Source organism: Lemur catta, chromosome 12 (genome assembly GCF_020740605.2).
Source record: "Lemur catta isolate mLemCat1 chromosome 12, mLemCat1.pri, whole genome shotgun sequence".
Lineage (NCBI taxonomy): Eukaryota > Metazoa > Chordata > Mammalia > Primates > Lemuridae > Lemur > Lemur catta.
Window position 1 is genome coordinate 48,136,485 of NC_059139.1, and position 15,912 is coordinate 48,152,396.

The 15,912-nt window shown below is 40.6% G+C and overlaps 1 protein-coding gene across 1 annotated transcript; it reads left to right on the forward strand.

Annotated features, from left to right (window-relative positions):
* Window positions 1-14,699: 14,699 nt before the first annotated feature.
* LOC123648560 (death effector domain-containing protein-like) lies at window positions 14,700-15,659 on the forward strand. The gene has a single exon (XM_045566425.1). It carries the CDS (start codon window positions 14,700-14,702, stop codon window positions 15,657-15,659), a length of 960 nt encoding a protein of 319 aa, XP_045422381.1.
* The last annotated feature ends 253 nt before the right edge of the window (window positions 15,660-15,912 follow it).

Sequence of the window (15,912 nt, forward strand, 5' to 3'; positions counted from 1 at the left end):
CCTTTTCCATTTATTTAAACAAGGTTAGTGTGAGCCCAATGCCAAAATGTGATGGAAATAAAAAGAAATAACAGAATAACTTCACATAAATACACATTTAAAAATGTAAGTAAAATATTAAGCAAATAGATTCAGTAGCATAATATGAGAATAATATGCCAAGATTAGATGAGGTTTATTTCAGAACTGAAAGGATTAGGAATTCTGTTCATCTAATATGCCAATAGACATCAAAGGGAAAAAGGTATATGATCATCCAGATAGCTATTATTCCTAGTAGCATACTTATTAAATCTTTAAAGTACATTATATATTTTATAAAGGTTTTCAACAAACTGAATTCTTTCAGCTATATTTCTGGTTTACTCTGTTAACTGGGAAATAGAATTAACTGGAGCAGACAATTGTCTGAGTATTCTATTCAGTTGAATTTTCACCATGGTATCATTTACTAGTCAGTCTCATAATTGAAGAATATGCAACAAATTACAAATTCTGATTAATAAAGAAATTAATAAAGATAGGGGATCAGCAAAAGTAATTTTGGGTGCTCTTAAAGTTTGGGAAGACAAACTCCAGTCTTGGGAGGTTTTCTTGGGGACAGCAAAGTGAAAATAACACCGTGAATTAATCATGCTCCCCAGGTGTGAGCACCAACTTTTGAGAAACACCAAAGGGAACCATGTAAATGGACTATTTGATTGGCTTTGCAGTAGCACTAATAAATGCTTGACTTTTGCCAATGTGGTAATTTAGGAATATTAAGTGGAACCTGCCAACAATGCCATTTTGCTTGATTGAGCCATAATTGCTTTTATATCATTGATATCAAACTGTGCATAATTAGAGACTATTTTAACTCTAATAACAAATAATACACTTTGTTTTACATGGCCAAATAATATCCTACAGAAGCAACGTCCTTATGTCATAAAATAATGACTCAGTGTGTCCACTAAAGGAAGACTTACTTGCCTTTTTTGATTATTGAGGTATTACTCATCCATGGGGTTGATGGATTTGGTTATTTTTATTTCACACTGTATTGATAAAACTGGGTTGACTATGTTGCAAACTTACCTAAATGATGAACTGAAAACATAATGTACAAGAAGACAAGATTTGGAATGTTCTCACTACAAAGAAATGATAAATGTTTAAAGTGATGGATATGGTAATTACCCTGACTTGATCATTATGTATACATGCACTGAACCATCACACTATACCCCATAAATATGTAAAATTATAAACTTATAAATTAATTAATAATGAAAAAAAATTTAGAAAAGAAAAAATGCACAGAATTTAATGACAGTGTGCTTCATTGTAGTGTGCAGACAATATGGAATCTTCACAATACAATTAATAATAAAAAAAGAAACCTTTGCTACATTGCAGATGCTAAATAATAGTTGAAACCTGAGGCAACAAAAGAAAGTAAACAATAGAATAACGGCTATTTTGAGTGTCTGTAATGCATTCATGACTCAACAAATGAAAATTTTTACATAATTGGCTTATCCTAGCGCTGTGACACATACAAGCAATTTAGTGCTCTTGTTCCAAAGTGTGGCTCTTTGTGGCAAAACAAATTCTAGAAATTTCCAAGTAAATGTTCCCTCTATCACCTCCCCTACCCCAACCCTAATTAGAGCCCAGGGATGCCTAATGTTGTGCACTGATGAGACATTTCTCAATTTCTCTGTGTGTCAGCTTATTCATCTATAAAATAATATTCACATTGGCTTACATAGGGTTTACTATGTGTCAGACACTGGCTGAATGCTTTATATTCATAGACTCACTTAATCATCATAAAACTCCTATAAGATAGGTAAATTATTGTCCCTATTTTAAAGATGAAGAAACTGAGGCAGAGAGTGGGTACATGACTTGCAAATGTCAAACAGCTGAAAAGTAACAGAGCTGGATTTGAGCTCAGGAAGTCTGGCTCTCTAAAGATGGGGCTCTAAGCGTACTGACATCACCAAATTGTTGAGAGCATTAAATAAGATATAAAACAGTTTGCTATCTGAGCAGTGGCCCAGAGGCTTTTCCAACAAGCAGAAAGGCCTGGAAGGTTCCCTGACACCCACATCAAATGTAGCAAAAAGGTTTCCCAAAGAAAGAGATGGAGCAATGCACCATAATTGACAGTTTAAGGGTATATTTAGGGCGGGGATGGTTAATAGGAGTGAAACTACACCCTAGGGGGCATTTGGGAAAGTGGGCAAGCATTTGTTACACAATAACTGGCATTTAGTGGGTGGAGACCAGGGATGATAGATGCCTTGCAATCTACAAGGCAGCCCCATACAATCAAAAATTGTCCCTTATCTTGTGACTTACAAATGTCTTGATTGTTTTTCTGGACTTTCATGTAGATGAAAAACCTGCTATAATGATCTAAACCTAGACTCAAACTTCTTTTTACAAATCAACACAAAATATTTTTGCGCCAGGTGCTATGCATAAGTGAGACTTTAAAAATTGAAATTAAAATATTTTTTCATAATGAAACTCTTCAAACATAAATTTAAAAGTACAGAAAATAATACAGACTTTTGTACTCATCACCTAAATTTAAAATATATTAACCTTTTGCCCTATTTGGTTTAGATGTTTCTCTCTCTTTTTGGAAAATAAAACATTGCAAATACTAAGGAAGCTCCACCTTTTCTTCCCACCCCTTCACCTCCTCCAAGATAATCACTGTACTGAAGCATTCCTATGAATTCAAAAATGCTTTTTAGCCATATGATACCTTAATAAACAATATGTGTTTTTAAATTTTACATTAATAGTATCAGATTCTGCGTATGGCAATTTTTTTCTCTCAATATTGCATTTCCTGTTGATAAATGTAGATTTAAGTCATTCTTTCTTATCTCCATTGAAGGAGCTCAGGAAATTTCATCCCACAATATGACTCCTTGGTATAAAGAGTATTTTGAATTACAGGCTCTTAGAGATGAATAAGCCCTTGGAAAGGGATTTCCCTCTATCTACATAAACCAGACAGACCCATCAAAAGAACAATGGACTTCCCTTCCCCTCCCTGTTATCTCAAAATACTGCAGGAAAGAAAATCAAGAATGCAACTAGACCTGGCTGAAATCATTTTAAACATAATACCTGTCTCTCAGGTTAATTTATAAGTCAATCTGTGCCCCCCCCATCCATTCATTCTCCCAAGTATCTATTCATCCCCCCTGACAACCACTTACTGGCCCTGAACAGAATTGCCTATACTCCTCATTTCCCTCTCCCTTCTAAAAGACAAGTATAAAAATATCTGGATCCCATTGAGATATTGAGTAATCACTCTGATTCTCCCAGCGGCAAATAAATAAACCTCTTCCTCTTATTAATCTACCTTGATTGTGAATTGATCTTTCAGCGAACTTTTGAGGGAAAGAGCAAGTTCTCCTCACCCTCACACCATTATATGAATAAACTATCTATTGCTTTACTGATGGACGGTATTTTCTATTCTTAATTACAAAGAGTGCTACAATATATGTACTTGTGCCTATCTCCTTGTGGACCTGCAGAACTGGGATTTTATGCATCCTATTATACCTAACTTTTCTATGAGTAACTGGTCAACTGTACTTTAATTTTTTACAACTTTGTCATAATTCAGGAAATTAAATCGGAGGACAATAGTGATGTACATCATGTTGTATGTGCTTAATGAATGTTAGAATTAAGCAATTATATATGCAGATTTGTTAAGCCAGTTTAGGTTCTGATAATAAGAAATTCTAAAATGCTTCTTATTGTGAAATCATGAAATAACAGTGCTGGCAAGAACCTCCAAGACAAGGTTTTTTAACTCCAACACTATTGACATTTTAGGCTAGATAATTCTTTATTTGGGGGAGCTTTCCTGTGCATTGTAGGATGTTTAGTAGCACCTCTTACCCCAAGTTGTGACAACCAAAAATGTCTCCAGACATTGCCAAAACCCATGGGGGGCAAAATCATCCCAACTTGGGAGCTGGTGCTCTAAAGCGATATATCCAACCATGCGTGTGGTGCTTGCATTCCCACTGCCACAACCTCCTGAGTGTTTATCTAGACTGTGCTTGGAATCACCCAGTGAACTCTGTAGGTCCTGGCCCTGCCCCTTGTTCTTTCCTCCTTCGAGCTGAAATCTGTCTCTCAGTGCATCCTCATGAACCAGGCAAAATCTCCTGCCCATTCTATACAAAATCTACTTACATGTTTAAAGACAGCTCTGATTATCTTAAAGATTCTATTTTTCTCTAAAGCCTCGTGATACTTCTTTGGAATCATCAAAATTAATTCAAGTAGGTGGTGGTCTATGTGGTATGATTTTCTGTGTGCTGAGCATTATGCTGTCCTCAAAATGCTTCCCATACCTGGTTCTCTGATGTCTGAGTTCTACAAGGAGAGCTTCAGTCATTGGTAAAAGTCAAACAGGAAATGAAATTTCTAGCAAAGTTAACACATAAACCTTGTTCATAATTTATACCCATTTGTATAGGTGAAAAGCCTGTTACAATGATCTGAACCTAGAATCAAACTTCCTTTTACAAATCAACACCAAGTATTTTTGCACCAGGTACTATTCATTAGTGGGATTTAAAAATTGAAATTAAAATATTTTTATATTTTAAAGACAAGAAATTCTGCAACAACAACCTTACAACACTCATGCATATACGTACAAGGAAAAGAGGATATTATCATTATTATTTGAAATTTGCTGGATTTTTTGCCCTGCTTTATTTTTCTGGCCCCAAAGTCAGCCTGACACAATCTTACAGTATTGAGATGATAGACACTCCCTACCCACTACACACACCACCATGTCACTACCACCTGTTTGCAGAATGGTAGACTGTTTTGCAGAATTCTTTCTGGACTCTCCATGATTAATTTTGAGCTGTCCCTGCTTCAAATCCTGTTCTTGCTAATCCTGAATTATGTGTTTACATTTAATTAAACTTTGTTTTGAGATATAACACACTTAGACAAAAGTGCACAAGTCCTAAGTGTACTGCTGGTGAATTTTTACAAAGTGAAAAAAGTCCATCAAGAACAGAACATCACAGTGTCCTAGGGACCCCTGCAGGCCCCTTTCAGTCACTATCCTCCTAGGGTAACCACCCCTTGACTTCTAACAGCCTAGATTAGTTGGGTCTGTTTTTGAACTTTATGTGAATAGAATCAGACAGCATGTGCTCTGTTTTGGCTGCCTTCTTTTCAAATAGCATTATGTTCATGCTCATGCTCATGCTCATGCTCATGAGATTCTTCAAAGAGTCAACTAGATTTCTAGGTTCCTTCTGCCAATTCACTCAGCTAATCCACAAGCACACTCAGACAGTTCAGCCCCCAGCAGAATGCTGAAGGTTTACTTTCTAGAGATACTGAGCCATATGATGTCAGCTTTCAGGGCTACCAGACACAGGTACAGTGATGTGTGGCATTGTACTAAAAATGGGGTAGGGAGATTAAGTGAAAGTCCATAAACTCAGTGGTGAGAACTGCCCACTGCTCTGCCCCAGTCCCTTCCTCTGCTTGGTTCTGAGAACACTGAGCATCTCAGGTAGGAAGGAGATCTGAGCATTCCATTGGGCGAAACTTGTCAGCTCAAAAACAAAAAACAAAAAAATTTACAGATACTGACATTGGAAGGTTTCCTTCCAAGGAAAACAAGGACCCCACTCAACAATATTAAAGCTCTACTGTTGACACATCTGGCTTATTCATATAAACCCTCCAATTGGTATTTTAATCCTCACTCTTAATTGTTAAAAGTATAGGATCATCCAACATTTCAAGATAACTTCTAACATGAGACACAAAGTCAAAACTAACAAACTGGAAGAAGAGGCAGTGTAAAATGCAGGAGGAACTATAAAAAATTTATAACTGACAATAATTCCAAAAAGATTAAAGATAATGTATTCATTAAAGAAAAACAAGGTGTTTAAAAAATGAGAAAGAGAAAGAAAGAAAGAAAGAAAGAAAGGAAGGAAGGAAGGAAGGAAGGAAGGAAGGAAGGAAGGAAGGAAGGAAGGAAGGAAGGAAGGAAGGAAGAAAGAAAGAAAGAAAAGAAAGAAAGAAGAGAAAGAAGGAAGGAAAATCAATTTGAACATGAAGTTCATACTAGCTGCTGTGCAATAAGTAATAACCTTCTCATTCTCCTTCTTCTTTCTTTTTAAAAAAATATTCACAAGTATTATCATCACCACCTACAGCCTTAATCTCCTAGGCTCAAGCAGTTCTGCCTCAGCCTCCCAAGTAGCCAGGACTAAGGTACATGCCCAGCTAACGTTCTTTTTTCTTGAGCCAGGAGTCTCATGTCTTCTGCCAGCATCTATGAATGTGCAGCAGGTTCACTTGTTAGCTTACAGGTAGGGTAAATATCTCAGACCTTTCATGGTTTTTGGCATTGAGAGGCAGACTCTAAGAAGGAGATTTGCATGCCCCAAATCAACGGGAATTGCTCTTGCATCTGCACCATTGTGGGAATGAGGAAAAGAAGGTGCTAAGGGAGGAAAGAAGCTGTTGAACAGCAATGCAAACAAAAGCTTCTGTCAATCCTCTGGGGAGCTCTGAAGCCAGATGATCTTTCAGAGCTATCCCCAGCTGGATTGAGGGTCTTAGGTCTCCATACTGTTTGCATGGACAAATCTTTGGATTCCGGCTGCTCACAGAAAGGAGGCTTGACCTTGGATGAGTCAGCCCTTTGTAGCTGGGGGCAAGGCCAGGAGATGGGACTCTGCAGAGAGCTCTCATCTGCAGTTCGTTAATCCTAGGAGCTAAGGGAATGAGTACAGAGAAGATAGCTTGCAGTTTCCTTTTATCCATCTCTCTAATTCTTACTGAGAAAGTTTCCAGACATCAAATTTTGTCTCGTTTTGCTAGGGAAAGTCTCCTGTGGCTATCTTTTCCACTCCCGTTCCCCTAGCACAGACTTCTGACACACTGCCTTCCCCTCTGAGCCACCAGAGGAGGCTAGAGACCTCTTCAGATTCTCTTTCCCTGACCCTGCCTGGGGCAGCTTCTTCCTTGTCCATTTGAGCAGAAAGATTCTTCTAGAACTTTAGTTTTCACAGAGCTATTTTTTCTCATTTTCAGCCTTCCATCTGGACTTCTAAAGTTTTCTTTTTGCTTGATAAGATCCTGAAGCCATTCTGGCTTTAAATAGATATTTGCCAAACACCATCTATAGACTAGGGATTGTGCTAGACATTTAGGATATAACTGATAGAGATACCATTCATTTTTACTCAACAACAGCTAATCCTAGTCAGAGCTCAGTTCACTCATCAGACATTTATAGAGTTCCTACTTTGTGTCAAGGTCTCTTTGAGACTTTCAGGTAGTATAATTTAGGTTGTTTTCAGCTGCAATAAGCAGAGACCTGACTGTAAGTGGCTTTTAAAAAGTAAGAGGTCTACTAGGCTGACTAACCATTCAAGCTTGTCTGGGATTGTTCCTGTTTTAGCACTGGAAGTTAGGCATATCAGAAACCCCCTAGTCTTGGGAAAACTGGAATGGTTGGTCACCCTAAGTCTGCCAGGCACTGCACTTCCTTCTTAGTGGTAGGAAGTATAAGATGTAATAATTTGTTCTTCACTTAATTTTTTCATTTTTAAAATTAATTTTTTTTTTGTAATGGACAAATAAAAATTGTATGTATTTGTGGTGCGTAACATGATGTTTTGATATATGTATTCATTGCGGAATGGCTAAATCAAGATCATTAGTACATGATTACCTCACATATTTATCATTTTTTGTGCATGTTAAGAACACTTAAAATCTACTCTCTTAACTATTTTCAAGTCACCATGTTGTATAGTACTGCGGTCTCCAACCCCTGGGCAAAGCTTCACATGTATTTATAGCCGCTCCCCATCCCTCACATTACCGCATAAGCTCTGCCTCCTATCAGATCAGATCAGTGGCAGCATTAGATTCTCATAGGAGCTCTAACCCTATTGTAAACCTGGATCCCCTGTAAGGGATCCAGGTTGCGTGCTCCTTATGAGAATCTAATGCCTGATGATCTGTGGTGAGGTTGAGGCAGTGATGCTAGCACTGGGGAGTGGCTGTAAATACAGATTATCATTAGCAGAGAGGTTTGACTGCACAATAAATGTAACGCACTTGAATCATCCCCAAATCACCTCCTCCTACCCCCAGTCTGTGGAAAAATTGTCTTCCATGAAACTGGTCCCTGCTGCCAAAAAGGATGGGGACTGCTAGTGTAATAGATCTCCTGGACTTATTCCTTCTAACTGAAACTTTGTATCCTTTGACTAACATTCCCCCAGTGCCCCACCCCGTCCCCATCCCCTGGTGACCCCTATTCTACTCTCTGCTTCAATGAACTCCACTTTTTAAGATTCCACATCTAAGTAAGCTCATGCAGAATTTGTTTTATCCTCCACTTTAAAGATGTCCTAGCATGCTCCAGACCACTGGATCCTTAAAATCTAGAATCTCTTCAGGGTTTATCTCCCATCCTCTGGATTATAGGTACCTTGAGAAGGCAAGGCCTCCAGTACACTTGTATTGCTTCTTGCTCATTCAAACTGACATGGTATCATTAATATAGTGCACTAATATGATGGTCTGGGCAATGTATATATGGTGGGACTTAGGGCATTTCTACAGCTCTCTCCAAAAATCCTAAAAAAAAAACAAAACCCTAAACAAACCCACATAATGAGAAAACCAAAAGCAACAATAAAAATAATGTATCTTCTTTAATCTCTAAATCCTGATCTTATTATATACTCAATGTGGGAGAAGAGCTCAGAGGTCATCTAAGTAGTTTTTAGGTACCACTTTGAAATAACAGACATGTCGAATTTCAGAAAATGATGTCTATTGTTTTCATGCTATAGTCAAAACTGAGACAGCAAGAGCCTTATGTTCCTTTTATTTCACTTATCTGTACTTCCATTACACATAAATATCAATTCCCTGCTTTAAAATATTCAATTGTTTTTCTAAAAATAAGAATAAATTTTTGTTCTACCATCATTGAAAATAGGATCCAATAAGTTGTGTTCAGCTATAGGAAATTTAAAAATTAACATTTCTGTTCATTTCAGTCCATTGTGTAAATTTTAAACCTGCCAAAGAAGGCTTATTTACCACTCAAAAGAACTAAAGGAGCTTCAGTACATGCAAACAGGTGGTGGTGATGCTTTGGTCACAACCTTGTAATTTAAATGAAAAGATGGTGCTGTAGACATGGTTATCTGAGGCTGAGCTCAAAACCTCTTTGATTTTTTTTTTTTAATTCTATTTGCTCTTCTATTACACCAGAAATAAAATCCAAACTCTTTACCATGTGTCTGAACACACTGACCCCTGCCCACTTATCCAACCTCACTGCATGCCACTCCCTTCACTCACTCCATTTTGGCCACACAGGCATTTCATTTCCCCAGATAAGCAGAATTCCTTCTTACCTTGGGCCTTTGCTTCTGCTGCTTCCTCAGAGTGGAAGCCTCTTCCTTCTGCTGTCACAGGCTGCCTCATTCTCAACCTTCAGGTCTCTCCCACTCATCTCAACAGCTTCAGTGTCACTTCTTCCAAGTCCTTCTCTGTCAACCTCATCTAAAGTCAACCCCACTGTCTTAGCCTTCTCCCTTATAGCAACTGATACACGAGCATCCTAGGACTTACCATAATTAGTAATTGTTTCTTTTCTGACCCCCACTAAACTGTAAATTCCATGGAGGTGGACCATTTGTGTGTTTTGCCCTGTGCTACACCCAGAATCTTGCATATTACCCTGTGTATTAATTTGCTATCGTGTTATAACAAAGTACCACAGACTGGGGGGCTTAAACAACAGAAATTTCTTTCCTCACAATTCTGGAAGCTAGAAGTCTGAGATCAAGATGTCAGCAGGGTTGGTTTCTTCTGAGGCCTCTCTCCTTGGCTTAGAGATGGCCGTCTTCTCCCTGTGTCTTCACCTGGTCTCCCCTTTATGTGAATCTGTGTTCTAATCTCCTCTTCTTATGAGGACATCAGTCATACTGGATTAGGTTCCACCCTAATGACCTCATTTTAATTTAATTACTTCTTTAAAAACTATCTCCAAATATAATACAGTCACATTCTGAGGTACTGGGGTTAGGACTTCTACATATGAATTTGGGTAGAAAGCACAATTCAGCTCATAAAAGCCAGGCACATAGTAGGCATGGCAGAAGCATACACTGAATGCATAAATGACTTCAAAATTATCATAGAGTTTTAGGATTATAAAACAGAAAAGGAAAGGAAGTTCGAAACTTGTCTGCGGTGCCTACAGCAGAGATGCTGGTACAAATGGCTTGGATTAGGCAATGGTATCTGTGATTTTTATAATCTCCACAGGTGATTCTAGTGTGGAGTCAACATCACTAATCCATTTCAATCCCCCTAATTTTGAAGAAAGAAAGGCCAAGGAATTTTAGAGACTTGTCCAAGATAATACAATTCAGGAGTTACAGATTTAGTATCTAATCGAACACTGGGCCTCCTACGCTATTTTCAATGCATTATATTTAAAGATAGCCACATTTTCCTGGCTAATGCTAAAATTATCCACAATTTAGAGTTTAAAATGAAGTCAGCACTCAAGGGAAATGCCATTGTTCTTTCATTTGCCTAGGTCAAGGTTTTGCAAAGCAGGTACACATGTTCAGAGAAGGAGCAAGTGTTATCAAATGTCCTCCCATTGTAGTAAATCTTTATTATACATATAACATAGTTATAGTCTATAGAATAGTGTGACAATCACCTTTATCTTTCTTCTGGATTAGGCAGAGTGGGGACAAAGCCTAGCGCTTGCTTTTGAGAGTGTGTGGCAACAGTCTAGAAGCTGTTCAAAGCTGATGCTCACCTGCATAAAATCCCAAATGCCTACATTCCTTATTCCTATAAATTTCTACCATTTCACCACTGATGAAAGAAAGGGAAAAGGGCAGCAAAAGTTGAAGCCATGATGACAATACCCAGAATGATGCCACCAGGTTTATTGCTTGCTTAGAGAAGGATATTTATGCCATCTTCTGAACTGGAGGTCTACAGAGTCTATATCTCTTTCTTTAATCTCCTGTTGTGAGGCCCCTGTGATGTCTAATAAAGTGAGCATAGGAACTGTTGTAAGCTACAATGCCACTTTAGTCATTTGTTGGACTTTGGGACTGGTTTGCTAGGCAGGTGGGGCTAGGCATGCCAGACAGAGAGCTTTTATGTCAGCGTTAGCAGAGGCGAATGAGGACAAATGCTCAATGGCAGCCTCCTGTCATGTTAAGGAAAGTCTTCCCTTACCATTTTGTTTCTTGTTGGCCATGTGTTGATAATAGAGTCAAAATATTACTGAACTCTTATTTCCTCCTCTGAGCAACATTGCTGTGTTAATGACGGTTGGAGGGAGGTTGATGGTAGATATCTCACTCTATGTTTTGTTTCTTGTTCTTAACCACACCTTGTATGTAGTTGACTGAATGTCTTGATTCCTTCTGATTCTGAGGTACTTGTGCCTGCCCTAATTTTGGGAGTACCGATTGCTTTCTGATACAAGTCAGCAATTAGAATTGACTATGATTGAAAGTAGGGACTTCAAGACTTTCATTATTGATCAGATCAAACTACTGGAGTCAGCTGTGCCTGCAGTGCAGACACACAGAGATGGCCAGGACTTAGGGGCTCCTGATCCTTGGCTGGCTGCTTTTCCCAGGTAGAACCCTCTTCAGGCAAATGTCCACACTTGAGTAGCAGTGCAAAGAGATTTGTAAAATAGATGAAATGCCCACTCACATTTCTAAGTTTATTTCAGGAAAAGGTTTAATTTATCATCGGTTTGGTCTATCTGAGAACAATGATGCATAATCAATAATCTGTAAATTTTAAGTTAAAAAATATATTGAGTCAATATTCTTAAATTATTTCATCATTTTTTAATATCTTTGTTTCCTATAACATGCTTTTGATCTGAAATTTTTTTGCATCATTTCTGATGAATAACCCATTAGCTGGAAACTTGAGTTATAACAGATGACGTGAAATAGAAATGTTACCTCTGCAATTTAAAATTCATTTTCTTTCATTCCAGAAGTTTATTTTTTAGGTATCTGCCTTGCAGTCTCAGACTATGTAAATGTGTTTGCGATCTGGGAAAGAAGTGTGCCACTGACTAGCATAATTGAATTGTAGAATAAATTTCTTTCTCCCTTTTCATCTCTATTAAGGCCTCGTCTAGACTGTGAGCCGGAACCACCCATTTTTGTGCTGCAGAAATCTGTCTGATGGCAGAAAGGACCTTCAGTAAGACACAGGCTCAGCCTGGCTTGAGTACCGTGGTCCACTAAAAACAGCTTAGGGTCAGACAAACCCTGACCTCCATAACAAAATCAAGTCATGTGTTTCCAATTACTTTACCTGCTTCCCAGCTTCCTAAATTTTGGCCTTTATCCCCAAGTTAGAACATTTTACCTGCCTTTTATAGCATTTGGTATCTCTTGTTCTGATTCCTCAGACTAAATTTTGGCATTGCACTAAAACTTCAGCCTTTACCTCAGAGACTAAAGGGATGCATTTCTTCTCTGGTATCGTGTATCTTCACGTGCCCCTGGTTTGGGACTTACTGTGTTTTATGTCATATCAGTCACTACCCTATTAATTGACCTGCTTGGTGGGAAGGTTTTTATTAATAAAAGAGGGTTCTTAGGTGGAGTTGTGATGAGCCACCTTGGACAGCTGACATCTTAAAGGGGAGAGTTCCACAGACAATGACTGTTTTAAATCCACCCTGCACAGTAGTCCCTCTTCCTTGTATGCCATCCAAATAATGCTTTATTATTCTTCAGTATGCTGATTTCTAGTTGGTAGCTTATGTCTACTTTTATCCTGAATATTACGGGCTCCTTGTGTGATTTAGTTAGCGTTAGTTAGCTGTATAATCATTTTCTTTTCCCTTGAGACAAACTGGGAAAAAAATCTTATACTTTCTTGACATATCTGGAGAGATAACTTCTCTTAGGAAGAGAATTGTGTTTGAAAAATACCTGGATAAGCACTTGGGGTAGATGGTGAGACACTGAGGCATAGATGTCAGCTGGTGACAGAACTTCAGGATAGAGAGCAGACTCCCATGGGTGACAAGAGGACTGTGCTTGTCATTTCTGTGAGAGAACAGGTGACAAAAAGGAGCAGGATGGAAGGACAAGGCCTGCTCTCTGAGCAGGGGAAGGAACAAGAGCTGAACACTTAGAGGCAAGGTGAGCATAAAAATGTTGGGAGACTACGAATGGCTAATAGAGGGTTTTAGAGCTTTTTTCTGTGCTAGCCACACCTGAACCCTTCCTGGGAATCCAAGATGGAGAATGTTTTGGGTAAGAATGTGTGAAAGAGTGAGCAGGTGAAAACCTTGCTTTTCATGTCTAAGTTGATGCAGTACAGTGAGGTGGCAGATGAGGAAAGGTTTCCGGGAAGGAGAGGAGACTCACCCCAGGGATTCTCAGATCCAACTGCCTTGGAGGAGTATTGGGGTGCCAAAGACCAAAGAACTGCATGAGATAAGGCAAGTTTTACCTAGATCTCAAGAGGCAGGAAGACCCAGGCAGATTATAGCCTGAATATTGAATAAGAGACTTAAGTTTCTCAGTAGTATCCTTTGTGCCAAGAAATCAGGAATACAAAGATCTATGGAGGCTTTCAATTGCTAACTGGTTGGAATCCATCAAGGGCCCACAAGATCACCAGGGGAGGCCCCTGAGGACTTCTCCTCACAAAGGGAAAAAGCTGGGCTCCAATAATATATTCTCTCATAATATGGAACATGTGCTATATGACAATGGGCTAGGGAGAAGTCACAGTGAGGATGGATCTTTGGATGCACTGGAAGGCAGGCAGGGCTTACCTGTACACATCAGTTACTCAAACTGTAGATTTGAGATCAAAAGAGAGACCTGCTCTTACGATGCAAATGTACCATTATGAGGTCTGTAAAGTTTTCTAAATCCTGTGGGTCTAACTTTTAACATTGAGGTTTGATCCAGCAAGTATACTTCATACCTGCCATGTGAAAGGCAAGTAGAAAGGCTCTGGAAGTAAAGAAGATGTAGGAAGAGATACGCTATTACTGAAGAGACCGGACAAGTCACCAAGGAGACCAGGAGTTTTGACCTGTGGATGACCACCAGTCCAGTTGACTAGAAGTTAAGGTGGATTGTGGGAGATGAAGCCAGCAAAGTAGTTGGGGACCGGTTCATGGAGAATTTTGTTCCACATTAACATATCTCAATTTTAGTGTAGGAAATGGGAACTCATTGTAGGTTTTTAAGCAGGAGAGGACATCATTAGAATTGTACACTACTGTTATTCTAGGCCAATTTCTGGACTCTGTTGGACCTATCGGCTTGGCCTGTGGGCTAGAGAATCCTCTTCATTCTTTTGCAGGGGCCACTAAGTTGATTGGCAGAATTGTAGGGTATTCCCTCCTCTCCAGTAGTCCCCCACTCCAGCGGCGGCGGAAGCAGCTGGAGTGTTGTGCGGCGCGAGGCGACAGGGCGGAGAGCGGCGCGGAGGGATCCACCGCGGCGGGATCCACTGCGGCTGCGCGTGGCCGCTGAGCTGAGGGACGGGGCGTTCCAGCTGCTGACTAGAAATTCTGGAAAGTACTGCGTAGCCGAGCTCCCAGCATGGCGGGCCTAAAGCGGCGGGCAAGCCAGGTGTGGCCGGAAGAACATGCTGAGCAGGAGCACGGGCTGTACAGCCTGCACCGCATGTTTGACATCGTGGGCACCCATCTGACACACACAGATGTGCGCCTGCTTTCCTTACTCTTTCTCGATGCCACTGATGAGCAGGAGCGTGGACGCATCCAAAATGGACGTGACTTCTTCTTGGCGCTGGAGCGCCAGGGCTGCTGCGATGAGAGTAACTTTCGCCAGGTGCTGCAGCAGCTGCTGACCCTCGTCACTCGCCATGACCTGCTGCCCTACGTCACACTCAAGAGGAGGCGGGCTGTGTGCCCTGATCCTGTAGACAAGTATCTGGAGGAGACATCATTTCGCTATGTGACCCCCAGAGCCCTCGGTGACCCAGAACCGAGGCCTCCCCAGACTCCCAAAGCAGCGCCTCCTCGCCACGCCGTGGGGCACTGCCCCGCTTCCGGCCCTCGGATGTGTGGCAGGCGGCCAGCCAGGGGGAGGGCGACGCCCGGGAGCCATCGAGAACGCCGGAGGTCGGTGACCCCAGAACCCAGGGAAAAGCAAACATGTGACATCAGACTGCGGGTTTGGGCTGACTACTGCCAGCACGAGACTGCTCTGCAGGGCAATGTCTTCTCTAATAAGGACGACCCACTTGAGCGCCAGTTTGAGTGCTTTGACCAGGCCAACACCATCCTCAAGTCCCGGGACTTGGGCTCCATCGTCTGTGACATCAAGTTCTCTCAGCTCACCGACCTCGACGCATTCTGGCGCGACTACATCGATGGCTCATTAGTAGAGGCTCTTAAAGGTGCCTTCATCACAGACTCCCTCAGGCAAGCTGTGGGCTATGAAGCCGTCAAACTGCTGGTGAACGTGGATGAGGATGACTATGAGCTGGGCCGGCAGAAGCTCCTGAGCAACTTGATGCCGCAAGCGTTGCCCTGACCTCTTCCCTTCTCACTTTTGTGGGGACTGTTCCCACAACCCACCTCTGGAGCTTGCTGTTCTGGGGTTTGTTCTCTACCCTTCCAACCAATCACGTCCCTGCCTTTTTTTTTTCCTTTTTTTAAAAGGAAAAGACAAAGGAAAGTGGAAGTGGTGTTCCCTACCCGTCCCTGCATCCGTGTGACTGGGCTTCCCCCTCGTTTCCCTTTTGCACTTACCCCCTAATGTGTGTCTCTACAGCCACTTTACCACT